Raw genomic sequence first — 17,956 nt, forward strand, 5'->3', positions numbered from 1 at the left:
CATACTACTGGTGGTAATAAACGACGAATATATGAAGATCTCGACATTTAGTATCAGAGACAATATCAAACCTTCAATGTCAAATCCGATTCACTTCTCCAATCCTCCGGGCTTCTTCTTCCAGCCCATCTTGATCTCCATGATTTCCTCTCTGCTGATTTCTCAAGAGCAGCATCCAGATCCTCTTCATACATTCTTCCATGCAAATCACTGAGCGGGGGTTCCGTCTGCGAATAACGGGGTTGAAACAAGACTTCGATCGCCTCTCGCAGACGCTCGGCTTGAAATGCAACGAACAAGACTGTTATAATGATGAGCATCGTGAGAGGGATGGAGACTGCCCAAAACAGTGTTTGAGTGTTTGTCATGTTTCGAATATCAGTCGTATTCATGCCAAGATAGCTGGTCACGAATGATAAAGGCGTAAACACAACAGTCACGATAGTGAATACCAAAATGGTTTTCCCTTGGTCTTCTTGTCGTACATCTACGCCATTGCGTGTCATCGTGGCCAGTGATTCGATGTCCTCCGTAAGATCCTCAATGGCCTCGAAGTCCGCATCCAGGCGATCAATCAATTTCTCCAGCTGGACGACCTCAAGGTTGAAGGAAGACGCCCGCGACTCCGTGGTAATACGAAAGGAGGACGGGCGAAGAACATTTCGATAGTTGTTCAACGTATCGATTTGTGTTTCGAGTATTTTATACGTCATCACAAGCTCCTCTTGAAAGAGGTAGATGTCTTGCAGTAGGCGTCGGCGTGGGTTTCGGATGGCTTTATATTGCTGGTCAGATGCAGATACTAGATTAGCAAGTGTGACTTCCATAAAAATCTTAGAATCGATACATAGTATATTAGGACACACCAAGGTTTGCATGTAGCTGCGATAGACATCCAACATATTCACTGGGCTATTATTGGAGTCTCTACAATGAATCTCATCCATGACAAGTGCCAGTACCAGACTAGGGCTGACAACTTCGTAGGTCACAACATCAGAGATCTCACCGGTGTGAGTCATGAGAACAATATCGTTTTCGGCCTTTTCCATGGAAGCTTCCGCTTGAGCCCCAAACTGTGTGACTTTGTACAAATCCCGGAATGGAAGAAATGAAACTGGTGGGTCTGGATCGGCGTAGGCCTCTCTGTCTACATGTATAGACTTGACCATGTGAGCTGCAGTGACAACTGTCATCAGAAGATATTGAAATGCATCCACTAGACCAGATGGGATTCGATACGTATCGCGGTCAAACTTTCCTTTCTCTGAAACTCCATGTTGAATTTGCAGTGCCATCTCTTCCAGGATAGTAAGGTGCTCTTGTAGTTGTTGAAGAATTTTCTGTACGTCTGTCCGGCATATAAAGGTAAGGTACTCCCCATAAGTCATGACCCATGCAGATTGATAGCTCGTATCTTGCTGCTGAACAGAAGGACCTGCTAGAGGAACTGCAAAGTGAGAAGCAGACAGATGTTCAAGAGCTTCTGCTCTTGTGGAGAACCGTCGACCCCTGCCACATCTAGGACAATCATCAATGTCCTCATACAACTGTTTCATATCAGTTTCACGCCGCAGATCAGCAAATTTTTCATCGCTGAGGTCGACTATGAAATAAGCTTCAGTCATTCGGCGACGCTGCGTTCGCTCTGTCAATTCAGTCATTTTGGCAGAATCACACATTTTGGGAACCATCTGTGGCGACTTTTTAGAGCAGCTCAAGTGAAAAATTTAGTATTTTGACCTACAGTGAAAAGAGCATGAATTCCTCCCCAGAATCTGTTCGCGACATCACACGAAAATTCCAATGGCATAAAGAAATTTAACAGGCGACACATGGAGCCAATTGAATCTTTCATGGATTTTTCCCACCATGGATCATCCGTGGGAGCTTTCAATTGCCTCCCTGTAGCAATCAAGCCAGGCAGAAGAATCTTTAGTTCCTGTCTGATAGCCTGATCGACTTCAGAATGGGACGAGATAGTTGCCGCTTTGTATATGGCTCGGCTAGTTTCAGCCCCTTCCTCGAGGAGTTGTCTGTGTATATGAGACGAGACATCTCTTATAGTGTCTTCATTCTCATTTTCATTCCAATTCACATTTATCGGAACCGACGCCTCTTTTATTTCTCCAGCAGGGAGAGGAGAGATATCAGCCAAGTCGGGAACCGCACCAGATGTCGGCTCCTCACCAATCACAGGTTTTTTCCGGGTCGACCAAGTAAATACAGAAGGGAATTCCAGACTGAGCTCAGTCTTTTTTTCATCAGATGATGTTGATGGGCCATCAAGCAGCGAGCCGAACGTTGTCGCTCTCTGGATGGAACGGGGCTCCTCCTCAGTTTGCACCTTCTGGGCACTGGATTCACTAGGAACACCATCGCTTCTGGGGGCAGCGGCCGGAGCAGCCGGATCATAGTAGATATTTGACTCTATGAGCTTGGGTGTATTGTCCGATTTTTTGTTGACAACGACCCCCGATATAGACGTGATAGGTTGCATCTGTCTTTTTCCCAATCGCACGACCTGTGTTTTTGTCCTGCTATCGACGGCACTTTCTACTTCCCTTTCTACTGGTCTGTTGTATTTGAGCAAAGCCCAGCTAGAGGGATTGTCTTCGCCGGCCATGCTCCCCTCTCTCTTTCCCTTTTCCTTCTCTTTTCCTTCTCTCTCTTCCGCTGTTGTCGATTCTTCTGTGCCCTTCAGATTAGCTCCAGCTCTATTATTAAAAAAGAAAGAACACTCTACCATCATCTGAAGTCTCTGTGAGCTCTTCTTCCACTATTATTACTATTTCTCGAGTCAGTATTGTCAATCTTTTGTTGTAGGACTCTGGGTTTTTTACAGTCATCGTCTGCCGTAGGATCATTTTTGCTTTCCGGGAACAACAGGCGAACGTGGATACGAAAACCAATCGACGTGCGAGTACTGGTAATTTTGACCCAGTCATCTGCTTTGATGACAACTTTGTCTGCAGTCAGCAGCTCAAAATCGTAACCCTTTTCCTTGAGCCTGGGCGGCAGACAGTTCTCAGCAATGGTATGACGCAGTGCCTAATAACCGTAAAGTTAGAACCCAAGCATAGCCATAGGCTCAATACCAACGGTAGTAGAGACTCAACATACATAAAATGTTTTGCAAAGTCCTATCGGAAAACAAAAGAGGCGCTTCCTAGGGTCCAGTACACATATGTCCATGAGAGATGATCGAGACGTTGCAGCTGGGGGGGTCAAAATCTCGTAAGACGAGCTTGTCTCTTCTAGTAAAGATACTGGTGCACTGGTAATAATGTACTCTATTTCAGGAAATATCAGTACCAACAGCTCAATAAGCGATTCTGGGAATTGGAAACGAACGGAAGTTCACAATAACTGCCCACAGCTCCGGCACATGAACCACATGACCAGCAGGGAACAGCTTCATTTTCTGGACAACTTGGTCGAGGTCTCTCTTTCGATTTGACTGGTAGCCAACGTGATACCTTCCAAGGCTTTTTGTGCGACGATCCAATTTTCGGATGACACTATAAGGGAAGCGTATCAAAATGGCAGATCTCTCGTTCGTCATTTCATCAAATACAGAAGAGTCCACCCCGTCGCACCGAAAGACATGGTTGGGAGCAGCGCATCTGGGGGCGTGGACTTTCACGCGGACTTTCTTCATAAGAGACAAGACCAGGGCTCTGTCCTCATCTGTCAAACTCGACACGCTCGATGCAAATCGCTAGATTGAATTCATTAGACGCCATAGACATCTCATATAACATACATCCAAACTCACTATAAACTCGTCAAAATCTCGCATCTCGCGCTCTGCATGGCTATTGGTATTGTGTTAGAACACCTCTGTGTGCATGTTAAGGGGTATGTATCTTACATCCATGAGAACTGAGGATCTTCATGCTTATCCTCTGTTGTATCTGCCTTGTAAAGCACGGTCTTTCCGTACCCTGGCATTCGAGAACTAACAACGTCTATTTGTCGACTAAAGCTTCCCCGGACCGCGGGGTTGCGATGTTCATCCGCTGATCGCTTGACAGCGGAATGTTTCAAGCTAACATCAGAAGTCAAGGTCGCTTCGCATTGGCAACATGTAGAAGGCAGGTATTTATAGTTTCGCTTGGGAAGCAATTCTTGCAAAGTAGATTCCTGTTCAGTGAGCACTTCATGCGAGTCCTCGTCGAGTAATCTGCCTTCTCGAATGCGCCTAGTATGTGCGAACAGTTCCTCTTGGAAGTCTTCTGTGATCCATTTTTTGATTATGATGTAATTAGAATCTTCCTAGTATTCATATGTTTCATAGTTAGTATAATTCTATCGTTGTGCATACATAATCATAATAAGCGATCAGACTAACCTCGTCCCAATCCCAGGGTAGATTATAGGCTAACAAAGTCTCGGGAAGTAGATGTTTTCGATGCACCTAATCAGTGGCCAGTGGCCAGAGTCAACACTTTTTTTTTGGCTAGTCAACGGAAAAAGCGATTCATACTTTGATTGCATCGGTCTGCCCGGGAAATGGTCAGCGCATCGTCACGGTCTCTTCAAGTTTTCAAAGGCAGGTTCTTACTTTTGCTTCGTCATATGTAGTTTTCGCCTGTGTTGTTCTTCGCCCTCCGTAGCCTCCGTAGCTGGCCTTCTCATGTTCATTCTTTCCCTCTTCCTGTGCCTTCGTTGTTTCTTCCTGTTCCCTTCTTCCATATCTGTCCGCTCTCCTTAATCCATCACCGATTTCGTGCTCATACCGACTGTCTGCTTCCGCTTGCTCACGTATTTTGTCTCTCTTGGGCTTTTTTCTGACCATGTAAAGACCTTCCTTTTCTATTCCTTTATTTCCTTCCTCGGTTCTATCCTTGTTGTCAGTAAGCACTTTCCCCTCTCTAATGCGCTTAGTGTGTAAAAATAGCTCCTCCCGAAATTCCTCGGTAAGCCAACGTTTGATCACAAGATAACTAGTATCATTCTGTGTGAAATCGCAAAATATCAGCTCTTAATTCTAGGCAGTAAATCTTTATGCGATAATCATCATCATCATCATCAAACTTACTTCGTCCCACATCCATGGCAAGTCGTAAGCTTCCAACGTCTGAGGAAGCAAGTGTTTTCTATGGACCTTGTTAATGGTGGGATTTAGTCTCAGTGTATTCAAAATTGAAGGAAGATCTTATCAATTACTTTGATCCATGTTTGTCTCTGTGAGCGTTGTTAGCTATTTCCTCAAGCTCGTTCGCGCGTAGCTACCTCCTCGGCTCCCAATTTGTGTCTTACCGGCTCATTTTTGGCGCCTTTCTCCTCTTCAGGCCCCTCTCTTCCTGGATTATGATATTCCATAATAAACTGGAGCTCACCACTAAGACGGCAGCGAGGACCTGTGGGTATTGCACGGAGAGATAAGAAGAAAGAAGCGGGGGGAATGGCCTGCGATGCGGCTGAGCCTCGTGCGGATCGCTAGGTCTGGCGCTAATACGAATTTTGTTAGCTTATGCCCATAGGTTCACTGCGCTATAATGCGGCATGCCACGTCAGAAGTCCCAGCTACTTACGAACTGCGTGCATATGGGCAGCTAGGTATTATGTGTATGCTGTATATTTACTATAGGTATGGATACTACTATGACTAGTACCTAGTTCAAGTTGTAGCCAATCACCACCGTGGTACATGTAGTATGTAATCTCTACCAAACTTCAAAGTGGGTCACTTGTCCAAATCTTCAAGATGTTATAAGCTTCATACGAGAATCTAAATCTATAGCTCTACCTAAAATCTAAACCCGACCCGCAAACTCCCTAAAAGCCCCCAACAAATCCCCCTTCAAATCCTCCCAATTCTCCAACCCAACACTAATTCTCAATAAATTCCGATCAACAGACGGATCAGACATAGTCCTCCACTCAATAAGCGTCTCCACCCCACCAAGACTAGTAGCATGCTGAAAGAAATGCAACTTAGAAGGAAGCTCTTTCGCAAATATCTCCTTCTTCATAGAAATCGAGAAAACAGGCCCAAACCCATTTGGCATTTGCCTCTTTAACCAATCCCCCTTTCCCTCCGTTTTCTGGACAGAGGCATGAAAAACTTCCGCAAGCGCAGCCTGAACAACCTCCTCCTCGGAATCCGGCTTAGGCTTTTGAGCATTAAGTGCGGTATGCAGCCATGTGACAAGACGAGTAGTATTTTCACTTTGGCGCTGGATACGAACTTCGAGTGTTCGGAGGGACCGAACACAGAGCCATGATTCCATATTCCCCATTACGGAACCGAGGAAGATTCTATCTTCGAAGAGCTGCGAGTACCATTTTTTGTTTTCTTGTCTGGTTACTAAAACGCCACATAACGCATCGGAGTGTCCACCGAAGTATTTTGTTCCAGAGTGCATTATTAGATCTGCGCCCCAGAGGAATGGATCTTGAAGACCTGGTGGTGCAAATGTGGAATCAACGATAAGATAGGCGCCGCGGGAATGAGCCTTTTCAGCGTATGAGGCTATGTCGAAGGCTGTGCCGTATGGGTTAACTGGTGTTTCAAGGAGGATGACGTCTCCGGCTTGTAGATCGTTGGCTGGGCAGTTTAAAGGTAGTTTCTTGAGGCCTGTAAGGCGGGTGAAGAGGGCTATGACGCCGTGGCAGCCGTGGTAGCCTTCGCCAACTGAGATACGGCGGGGATTGAGTAGGGTGAGGGCTGCATGGAGAGATGAAAGGCCTGAGGAATAACTGATTGCTGATCCGTTTAGGAGAGAAGAGAGTATTGTTTCGAAGCGAGTTGGGTTAGGTGCTGAGACTCGGGAGTAGACGTGATTATTAGAATCGATCTGGTCCTACACGCGTCGGGTGTTATTATGAGTTTGCTAAAGGATCTTTGGCCGAATTTAATTGCAATCAAGATGATACAAGTAGAAATATGGCCTGCAAAAATGACATACTTCGCTAAGATCGGCAAAAGGAACTAAGACCGCTGGGTCCTTAGAATAACGAAAAGTAGTAGAAAGATGCATTGGAGGAGCGACATCGGAGACGACATTAAGCACATCATCCGCGTGCAAAGACCGCGTGGAGTTGCCAACGCTTTCGGACATGGTTAGGCTATGTTCTGAAGAAAGGAGGAATTGTATGCACAGGAATGGTGAGAACAGGAGCAAAGTTATAATACAACCAAGCGAAGAACTTGAGTTCGATCACGTCGGGAGTCGGGAGGGAAAGAGGAGGGGAACAATCACGTAAGTGGTCACGTGGTGTGGGGGGAACTAAACCCCAAAATGGAGAAATTGGGGTATAAAAGGTTCCGGAGATGAAGAAGCAGGGTAGAGGGGGAGGATAGGGGAGAAATAAAAGGGGAGAGGAAACGAGCATTAATAAAAGCTATCATTGATCATCGTCTCAGGGATCCCATACGAGATGGTTCGCGAACAGATCCTGGTAACGCCACCTTGAAGTTGGTACGGTCTAAACAAAAAACATCGAGTTAGTAAATAAAGCCCACATGCATTGTCTGCAATCAAAGAAGAAGAAAACATACCAACTTCTGAGTCAAACGTAATAGTGATGTCGTCATGTTCGATCGGGTATTCGGGCATATCCAGGCACACAAAATTGGAGGCCGGATCACTATCCTTCTTAGGGAGTGCGAATTTGGCGTCCACGATGCGAATGCCGAATTTTCCAGATCGACCGAAGGACTCGATATGATCGGTGCCCTTCAAAATGAAATTCATGCATGTTCCATGCTGGAATTCCGCGAAGAAAGCAACTAATTGAACAATTGTCTCGTGTTTCACGATTTGAACACGTGCGAGATTGGCTTCCCATTTCTTGTAAATCGGAACCACGCTACGACGGCGCGAAATGGCAAAACACGATGCAGTTCTAATATTGATTAGCACAAGGCACTATACCATCATGATTCTCGAAAAAGACTCACCCGTCATAGATAACTCGGAAACCAGTCACCGATTCTTCGAAGGCATGAAGATCTAAGAAAGAAAAACAAAATGTAAGTCACAAGAAGTAAGGACAAAAAAAGGGTATAAGATCATACCTTTAATAGTGGCAAAGTCTATCCGACGGACCATGGGTTTAGCAGTGACCTTCTCTAGGAATTCCGTCATTTGTTCGGGCATTTCTGATTGAACGAGATTGTCCGCCAGCGAAACTGTCAGATCCTGCTGTGCTGGCCGGAACAAACTCATTGAAGTCTTCCGATTGACATCCAGGCCAACCTTGAGTTCTCCAGGTCCTATACAGCGTATTAGCAGGTGCGCTTGAGGCATTGAATTGGGAACAAGAGTGTTGACTCACCCAAATTAATGCGGTCCGTCACAGATCCCCATTCCGTGGCGATGAAGGCCCGCAAATTCTCCGACAAGATTGTAGGACCATATCCATGATCCACATAAGAATGCTCTTGATCAATAACAAAAACATTCCCAGCCGGGAATTTAAGATGTGTGACAGCTGACCGACCGCTTTCCGAGTCTGCGGGTTGCTCAATAGAATATGACTGAGTAGGTATTTCACGTGTCTTGGACTCGCCTTCCCGAGGAATCATGCCGAGTAATATAGCATGCATTTTGGTACGTTCCTCTACCTCATGGAAAGTTATAAGCATGGATCGCGTTCGACCATCTTCCGTTACTTTTAGAAGAAGAGCAGGAGCACCATCTTCTCCTCGTAACAAACCAAAAACTACAGGGGCTCCTTGGGCGAGGACATGCTTCACGTTACTTAATGTCTTCACTTTGGGGCTTGTCAAAACGGTCAATCGGAATCCACGGTGCGCATTTCGTGATCCGGTGCCTTCTTTGATGGTCACAGTTCGTTCAAACAAGCGAATGCGGCAACGTTCCAATGGTTCAGGAGGGAAAGCCTTGGGAGAACCAGGGTCCATGTATTGGAAGACCTTAACAGTACTCTCGTAAACAACACTCTCTCCAGCCTCCGGGGCAAGACTCGCCTCCGACTTCTGGGTATACTTGACGATGTTCCAAAGTGTTTTGAAATCCTCTTCCTTGAACATCACATCAAGCTCAAACCCACGGGGCAATTTGACTTGCATGGAATGAGTCCGAACTTGCCAATCCACATCTTCCCATGTGGGACCTTGCTTGCGATCGGACTGAATCATGACATTGACAAGCTGGCTCTGACTCGTTATGGCTGCAAACACATACCAATCTGCCCGTTCTCGAATTATGGTAAGACAGCAGGGCATGGCATATTGCTCGCCATCGTCATCGCGTGAGCTTACGCAGGCTTGGACGAACATGCTGCCATAGCTAAAGTACCGAGAGGTGTCTCCCAAAGGCATCATGTAGACCATGCTCGGTGTCTTTCCTGGCTTGTCGGCCAACATAGATCTCGTTGCCGAGCCGGACAATACGGCGGAAACATCGGGAGCGAAGAAAGGGTAGCGCAGCCACACGCTGGTGTCCAGGTTGCTTGGTGAAGAATCGTCCTCATCAATTAGAGTAATAATATTATTGCGCTTGACAGACATAGATAACGACCGCAGATGATTTAGCGTGGTTTGATGCAAGCTCAAAAGATCTACCATCTCCTTGTCACCTGTCGTGCTTGCCACAGCCAAAAGCGCATCAATGCCCATCTGTTGGCCATACCGAGATAGCTCATAATGATCAGGCACGATTTTATCATTGATCCACAGGGCCTTCCCCAGGTCGATGATGGCTTGTTTGGCGTAGCTAGGCGCGCAATTAGCTCGCATGCGAGCATACGTCTCTAAGCGTGTCTTTCCCCGCAAAAACCACCAAACCGCAGCACGAATCCATTCTGCTAGGGATGTTTCCATAAGTGGCTTGACATCCTCTGCTGCAAGGCGAAGTAAACCATCATATCGGGCGATATACTCTTTAAACTCCGCAAACGCAGTATCGCCGACCTGAGCAGCGATGTTCCGCAAAGAAAATTTGGGGGGTTGTGCGCTCCGCGCGGGCTCACGACTTGTCGCGGTGGAAGGCGAAACCAATTGATCCTTTCCAGGGGGTTCGCGCGGCGATGGGTCCTGAGAAGGAGTGTAAGAAGTGTACGGAGGAGCAGCTTGAGGAACGGACCGAGGGAATTGTGGTGGGGTTGGGGAGACCTTTCCTGGACTTCCTGGAGTGAGTCCGGCCGGTAATCGATGATCGACTGGACTGAGATTGGCAGGCGCACGACTGACAGCTGGGCTGGGAGGGTTGCGAATGGAATGGACAATAGATTTAATTGAGGGGGCATTGTGGGAGCTCGGGGTCTCGTAGACTGATGGTGACTCTCGGGGGCTCTGAGGACTATGGGAGGAGGCAATTGGACTGGTCACTTCATCATCCTCATACTCGTCGTCGTCATCATCGTCGTTGTAATCATCGTCGTCCGCTGGAGAGGCGACATCTTCATAGTGTTTATGCAGCGCCCGAGCCTCCTCCACTTGCATCTGGTTGCGCACCCGCTCCGCGAACGAATGCGAATCTGGCGATCCTCGGAACGATAGCCGGGACCCTGGCTTGGAAATATGGAGGGTATTCAAGAGGTCCGCGTCGCTGGTGTTTTCGACGAGTGGCGGCTGCTTCCAGCTTGGAGTCGTACCACTGCGCGGGCCTTGGGGAGACCGATTTCGGCTGTCACCGTCGCCCATTGTTGTATTTACACGTAGAGATGGTAGATCTCGCGATGGATTTGGCGAGCGAGACGGCGCACGCTTGGGTTGTGTCGCATGGCGATCCCGCGATCGCTGGGCAGCACAGGAGATCTCCGCTGTAGGAACCTCCGATTCATCACCACCCTCCCCAATTATTTCGGGCGCTCGATTCGAGAATCCGACTCGAAGACCCTTGCCTTTCCGTGGTTTTCGCGGGGAACTTTGCGGTGGAGGAGAGTCTGGCGCTTCTTGTTGAGGCGGGGGTTGAGCTTCCTCGGCAAAGTTAAATGCGGCGTAGTTCTCGTAGTTCTCGGTCGCGGAAGGGGGTTGTGAGGGTGGCGCACTTGACACATCTTGTGCAGAGTGGATTCGATAAGTCGAGATGGTCGGCGGGGGTTGTCGAAAGTCCGCCTTGGGAGGTTCAGCGGCTTGAACGCGTGCAGGAGGATTAGAAGCTTGAGGACGATTGGAGGCAAGGAAGTCTTCGATCTGTTTATCGGGAGCGGCACCCTTGCTCTTGTCCTTGGAGAACAACTTCTCTCTCCAATGGGAAGACTTCTTCACGGGCTTAGGCTGCTCTGCAGCCAGAAAAGAAAACGGGTCATTGGCAGGCATGTCGATACAGATGAGGTTGGGAATAGAGTCACAGTGCGGTCTCGTTGGACACTTTGCACATCGCAAGGATTCTCAAACCAGTGAGATGATCAGGAAACCAGTCCCTTATCTAATAGAAGAAGAAAAGAAAAGAAAGGAATAAGAAGCGCACGAAAAAAAAAAACAAGTCGAGTCTATTTTCTTGCTTGCGCTTTCTCTCTCTCTCTCTCTTCACTCGTCCCCCAAAGCGATAACCCGACACACCAATGATCGACAGGGGTGGTGGGAGGGAGGAAGGCGAAGTAAACCGGGGGGCCCTTCTTTGATCAAAAAGAAGAAACGAAGATAGGGAACAAACAAGCAGAAAAGCCTAACACGATGAAGGTGGGATATAATCTGGAGGGAAGAAAAGGGAAAAGGCAAGGAGCGAAGGAGGGGTGGTTTCAATGGCGCCCGTGCATGCCCAAGAGGCTAAGATAGCTTGGATGGAGAGTCTCACACACAGAAGAGTTCAAGGTGTGGAGTTACCAAATTGATCGACGGGGATTTTGACTGTTTTGGGGAGAGCAAGAAGATTTTAGGAGAGAGAAGAGTAGAAAAAGGATAGAAGATCCCAGATCATCAGTGAAATGACTCGGAGATCGATCGCATTATTTCTTGGGAGAGAAAGGAAATTGGATGAATTGACAATGAAGCTGGATCAACAGACCAAAAGGACCAAAGTGAAGGATCTGGGGTTTGGATTGTGGATCAGAGGGAGATTTGACAGAGGAAAAAGAAAGGATCGAGTTATCGGAACCAGAATTACTTCCTACTACCTAGTACTAATACTCATCCTATACTGCCTAGATAGTCTATACTTGACTCTATCCACAAATGAGACTTACTATACTTAAGACGACAAGCACTAATAATACTACGCAACACCAACTTCATCTTCATCTTCAGGGTTTATTATCAGCTGCATACGGAGTATCCCTCCGTCGTACCTAGGTTCAATAGATAACCCTCATTTCCGAGGTTCTATATAGATTGCACGATCATCTGTCTCCTCTCTACTCTACACAACCCACTCTATACTGTACTGTATACATCATGATCATGATGTTTCTACCACCCACAGCCTTGACTCTCCACTGACGCCTCTCAGCCTCGTCGCATCAAATGCCACTTGTTCTCCAGACTATCCTCGTGAACCCAGCGCCAACACTTAAATTCTTCCGGTCTCCACTTGTTGCATCAACCGCGCTACGCTCCACCCAATCACCACTGACACCCAAACCGCGTCTCATCGTGAAACTCCCCTAAACCCGGTTCGGCCACGACAGAGGGGCTCCAAGCGGGTCCCGCTGACGAGTTATCGCTCCATGCAGAGGATTTCTTCTATTTAGTTCCCTCTTTTTTGTCTTTTTGGCTCTAGTGAGGTGTCGGCGTCGCCAGCAGACACGTAGATCCCCAGAACTACTGCAGCCTCATGGAATAGCACTGCCTACTACGAGTATCAGGGGGGTTTGCGTGATAAAAGAATATCCATTCGTGCTCAATCCACAATAAAATGATATCATTTATCATTTATTATTTAATTTGCATAAATGTACTCCCTCCACCCTGCTAAATACCTACTAAAATCTGAAACATCTGAACCAAACACCCACAAGCCTATAAATACACTGACACCTCCCCCATATCATATCTACCCCCAAAACACGCTAGCTAGCAGTATAGTCCTATAAATATTCCAGTGGCTTGAATGGCTTGACCTCCACGCCAATCTGGCAGTTGATCGGGTGTCCCCTTTCCCGGCTTCCCCCTTTCGTCCTCCCGCCATCTATTCAATGTCGCTCATGCAGGGGATCATTCATTCAAGAATGGGCATGCCCGGCCTCAATCCCTGCCGACTATCCGAGTTCCTATTCGCCGCTGTCAGATGCATAAGACGCATATCCGTACAGGGAGATGTTATATCAAATAAAGCCTCGCTGTCACCTGGGGAAATCTTTCCCTGGGTCACCGCTACATTCCAAGGCTCAAGTTCTCGAATGTCAAGTGCCACATCTCAAATACTGAATTTCTAATTTCTAAATTTCTCAATCTCTAGAATATACTTAAAATGCCTTGCTACATCATCATGTGGAGGCTCCCTGAGTCAAAGGGGTCTAATTATAACCACTTTCCACCTCATGAGTGGACGCCTCGGGCTTAGCTCTTTGGTTTCCTAACTCGAATATTTCTCATGAGCCATTGGAACCTTGAAGTCCCTCCCAATCCAGAATTGAAATTCTACCACATGCCGGATTCCTTCCCCGGGCGCCAACACGGACAGGGCCCAATCCTAGTGGGCGCGAGGGAAATCTTTTAACCGCTCGCAATAACACGTCAGCTGTTATGAGGGGAAATATATGCAAAATTGAATACAATCATATGATATTAGTATAATGTTTCGATTTTTTGGTAAGAAGAAAATTCCGCTCTACTCAAACATACATCTGTCCGTGCTGCGTAGTAAATCTTATGCAGGGTATGCCCGTTCGCCCGTGCGGTCCATGGTGGAGACCCCGATCTGCAATGGCAGTCTTCCCCAGCCAATGTCAATCACCTTTGAATCGCATAGCCTCGCGGGATTTGAAATCATGATGCGTGATGGATTCTTTGATCGACGACAGAACGGTGATAATCGTTGTCTTTTATGTACGAAGTACGGACATCGGAATGCTGGCTGGTGGATTTATCCCGCTTACGATAACATCATTGAATAGTAGTACTACTAGTAGTATAAACATCGATCATGGCCCGCTGACGCGCGTTCGCAAAGTAGTATATATCAAAGCAAACATTCAATGTTCAATTTAGGACCCGTATCTGTCAATTTTTGAATACTTACGTGCAGGCCATTGCAATCGTTTCAATCTTACGCCCTGCATATCTCAGGTGATACTATATAATCCATTCCAAGGTTATTGATGATTTCAACTTCAAGTTGACCTAGTATACTATTAGGTAGTATGTAGCGAGTCGAATCTAAGGGCAAAGTTTGTCCGTCATAGTACCTACACCTGGGCATGAAAGGGGTACTGTATTCGAGGTTCTCCAATACTGTGATGCTGTACTCCGAATATGTAGTTTTGCGCTCCGCTTTTTGATCGAGGGGTAGTATAGTATATACTAATGCGGTACCTAAGGTTGGCGACGACCCATTCGGGCACATATGCGTAGCTATTATAGCGGACTGGTGTAAAGAGCAAACCGTTTGAGTAGATGATAGGGGATTGTCCAAAGTGGGGAGTCTCAGGACGAGGCTTACCGGACTTATCAAAGTTTGCGGCCTAGTAGTAGCGGGATCAGTCTGAAATAAGGTAGGCCTTGGTGACCCACTACGCCATATCGGTGTAGAGCATAGTAAATTTTGGCGGGCAAGTACGGACGAATTCATCATTGTCTCAGCTTTCGTCAGAGCTATTTCTGCCAGGCAGGAAACACACGCCAGCATAAAGTGGCTAGTCCTCCTTAAGAATCGGCCTTGTTTGGGCAATATACTTATAGTTATTCGACCGCATAACATGGGGACGGTTAAAAAAGTCGTGGTAAGCCTTCCGGGAGTACTGCAGATAGACGTAGGCAGCCAACTATCTCGCGTTACCGAGCATTTTGTAGGTCTCAAACATATCGTTGCCGGTTGGGGGAGGAACGCTTGAGGCCAGGGGGCCCTCGTTGTCAGGAGTCTTCGCCTTGGCTCGGGACCTGGTGGCCCGGCCTTTACCCCTGGGGGTCATCGCTCCGGCTAAGGCGGTGGTTGCGACGGAGGAAGGTAGTAGGAGATGGGGATGGATGAAGATGGGGTGGGTAGGTAAGAGAATGAGAATGGCAAGTGAGAGAAGTGGGATGTGACGCGATATAAGTGAACGGCACGGATTAACAGATAACGCATACTAGTAGATGCGTAGATATATAAGAATAGTAGCGAGTCGTATTGGATGAACTTGAAGCCGACCGAGGTCGAACACCTTAGTTGTGTCACATCCTGCCCACGAGCCCTCTTAATCCACCATTCTGCATCACGAACGATGCAAAGCCGGATAGACTGATAGGAATGTTATGCTGCGTGGAGAAAGGAAGAAGATGAGCCCATGCCAGGGGTGTGGTTCTCATATATAGAGCCGGGGCGCAAACGCCCATCAAGGACAGTTCCTATAGGAAATCATCTCCTGATAAAGCCCATATTCTACATATGATATCAGCACACATGGATGGTACAATCGGAAGACGACAGGCGCGGTCAATGTATATGGGCGAGTTTGATCCACGACATACGCCCATACCAAGATCAGAAACGAGCGACAACACCTGTGGACATGAACCTTGAAGTTGGTATGTCAAGGTTAGAATACACAGGCCATTTAGATATTCATAAGCGTTTAAGAATCTGACAAGATAGTAGAGCATACTATCGTTCAACCACGAATTGTTCTTATGTGTTCATTTTGATATTCAGAAAATTCGAAGCTCGGTCGGGAGCTAGTATGTCAACGAGGAGGATGGGAGGAGGTATAAGGGACGAATGGCGAAAGTCAACTAGGCAAGAAATGATGTGAGCGTCATAATTTAAGAAGCTATATCATTCCCTGCATTGAACTGATAGGGTGATGCCAGTTCATGTCAGGAGACAAGTATGGGCCCTGGTTCAGGAGAGAACTCATCGTTGACGACCAGGTGACACCTTCGAAGGATTAGTTCGTAATCTGAATTATCGCTTCGTTGAATAGAGACAAGCAGAGGACTTTTGTTTCGGTTATCCTGACAAGACTCTCAGGCAGCGTAGGGTTGAGGCAGTGGTCGATGTGGGTATTGCATGGGTAAGAAACAAACATGATCTGGTGATAAAGAGATGGTTGTCAATATTCGTATGAAGTATCTAACTTTCGGCTCGGCTTTCTTCTTACTTGTCATTTGTGACCAGCTTGACAGCTTTGAGGTTGCACCAGAGTCAAAGCAGTAGAGACATTCACGGATTGGGCTGTTGACATCGACTCGGCCCTCTGGAAGAGATATGTGTGTGAGAGAGAGAGAGAGAGCAGGAAAAACCAGAAAGGTCAGCGACAACCATGCAGTCTCCGTAATTTAAACGCCGTCAAAGACTCATGTTGAACTGAGAATGGCTTGTATGATACGGCTTGATCCTCCTGGACATCCGAAGTGGGAAGGGTACACTGTCCTCCGTAAAAGAAGCTAGTAATAGGTGAGACATCATGATGCTAACGGGTAACAGGTAACCTGATTCTTCGAGATCTACAAATAACATCTACTTTGATTTGAACTATACATTATTTGAAAGACAGGCAATTGTATCAATGTGTATCATATCCTACCCTCGAAAGCCTCATTCAAGTAGCCGTGGTAGCCATTGGGCATCCCAACGCCACGAATGTAAACCGGCAAGAACCGGTGTGGGATTAAGAGAAGCCATCGTGATCTAAATTATGTAGCCGCTCGTATTATTGGTTCATCAGAGGCGTGTTCAGCCACAGGAACGACCTGAGCCGTACCCCACAAGTACCCTGAGACACTGCCAGTAACCGCGTGCAGATAGCCACATCGTTGCCTTGAAAATGAAAGGAGCTCTGTTTCATGGGGTGTTCATGGGTATGCTATCTCTGGCCATCACAGGGAAAAGTTTTCCTATCTTATTTAGCCCTAGAAAAAAGTTAAATGGAGAAGTGAAGCGCCAAAAAGAGCAAGTCGTTATAGGGGACACAGTGGGAACAGGATCAGCAACCGAGTGAGACATAGAAGCCGCACAGCTGAGGGATCGACTGAAACCGGCTTTTTGAAAAGGCTCAATGGCTAGAAAATATGAAAAATGGAAGGGAATAGTGTGGCGAGGATCATTGATGGCGATGTACAGCTGTGCAGTCATTGTAGAGGGGCCTTAGGAGGCCTGAATGGCCTGGACGTGGTAGTAGATAGGCGCAAGGGACAAGTATAAGGCTGAACGGTGTATTATATAGGCAGTATAGAGTTGATTAGGCTTTTATGATATCTGCTGATTTCAAGTAAATCAATTCTTTTTTGCCCCCTCTTTGCCTATTTTTTTTTTTTTCTAAAATGTCAGTGCGTTTATAGTCTTCTTTTCTCGTGCATATAGAGAGTCGTGTTAGTCGTGTTAGTCGTATAGTCAGTCAGATCCAGATCAGCCACGCTCCACCGCGACCCAACAAGGCGCAGCAATAACAAATAATTCACATCCTGGGAGTCCCCCCTTCTCTCTTTGGAGTCTTTGCCTGAATGCATGTTGGGATTCTTTTTTGTATTGAGGCGATCCAAGTAAAAAGTATTTTATTCCATTTTTTCCGCCAAGAGAAAAAGTCCAGCTCATCTTTTCTCGAGTCCTTTTTCCCCGGTACGTGCCGTTGCTCACTAGGGGCTGCGGACTTACGTACCTCTGAGTCTCTTTCCGCCCCGAAACTCCCCTCTTTCTCCAAGAATCCTGGATCCTAGTCTCCGTCCACTCTATTTGTTCCGACCTGACGTCGAAAAAAAAAAACCTCCTTTCCCCGTTTCTCATCCTTATCCTCGCAGTCACAACGCGATAGCGCGTGAGAAGGAGAGAGACAGAGAAGTGGACCACTGACTAGAAAACCCTGGCTCCCATCAACCCAACTGCCCACTCCGCCTCCCGAATTGTCAACACAACGTGGATTCGATCACACACGGGGGCTGACCTCCCCTAGGAGGTCATCCCGG

General features: G+C 47.0%; 2 protein-coding genes across 2 annotated transcripts; both read right to left on the reverse strand.

Moving 5' to 3' along the window:
* Positions 1-65: 65 nt before the first annotated feature.
* On the reverse strand, positions 66-5,056 carry N7478_008921 (uncharacterized protein; the record flags this gene model as incomplete). The annotated part of the gene is made up of 13 exons (XM_056925135.1): positions 66-1,694; positions 1,748-2,691; positions 2,747-2,788; positions 2,844-3,051; positions 3,124-3,293; positions 3,355-3,521; positions 3,600-3,721; positions 3,779-3,818; positions 3,875-4,278; positions 4,355-4,420; positions 4,490-4,504; positions 4,568-4,960; positions 5,045-5,056. 13 exons carry the CDS (start codon positions 5,054-5,056, stop codon positions 66-68), a joined length of 4,212 nt encoding a protein of 1,403 aa, XP_056777861.1.
* Positions 5,057-7,363: 2,307 nt separating this feature from the next.
* Positions 7,364-11,239, reverse strand: N7478_008922 (uncharacterized protein; the record flags this gene model as incomplete). Its single annotated transcript, XM_056925136.1, has 5 exons — positions 7,364-7,437; positions 7,511-7,857; positions 7,913-7,964; positions 8,030-8,227; positions 8,290-11,239. 5 exons carry the CDS (start codon positions 11,237-11,239, stop codon positions 7,364-7,366), a joined length of 3,621 nt encoding a protein of 1,206 aa, XP_056777862.1.
* Positions 11,240-17,956: the final 6,717 nt, after the last annotated feature.

Source organism: Penicillium angulare, assembly GCF_028827245.1.
Source record: "Penicillium angulare strain IBT 27051 chromosome Unknown utg000005l_segment0_segment0, whole genome shotgun sequence".
Lineage (NCBI taxonomy): Eukaryota > Fungi > Ascomycota > Eurotiomycetes > Eurotiales > Aspergillaceae > Penicillium > Penicillium angulare.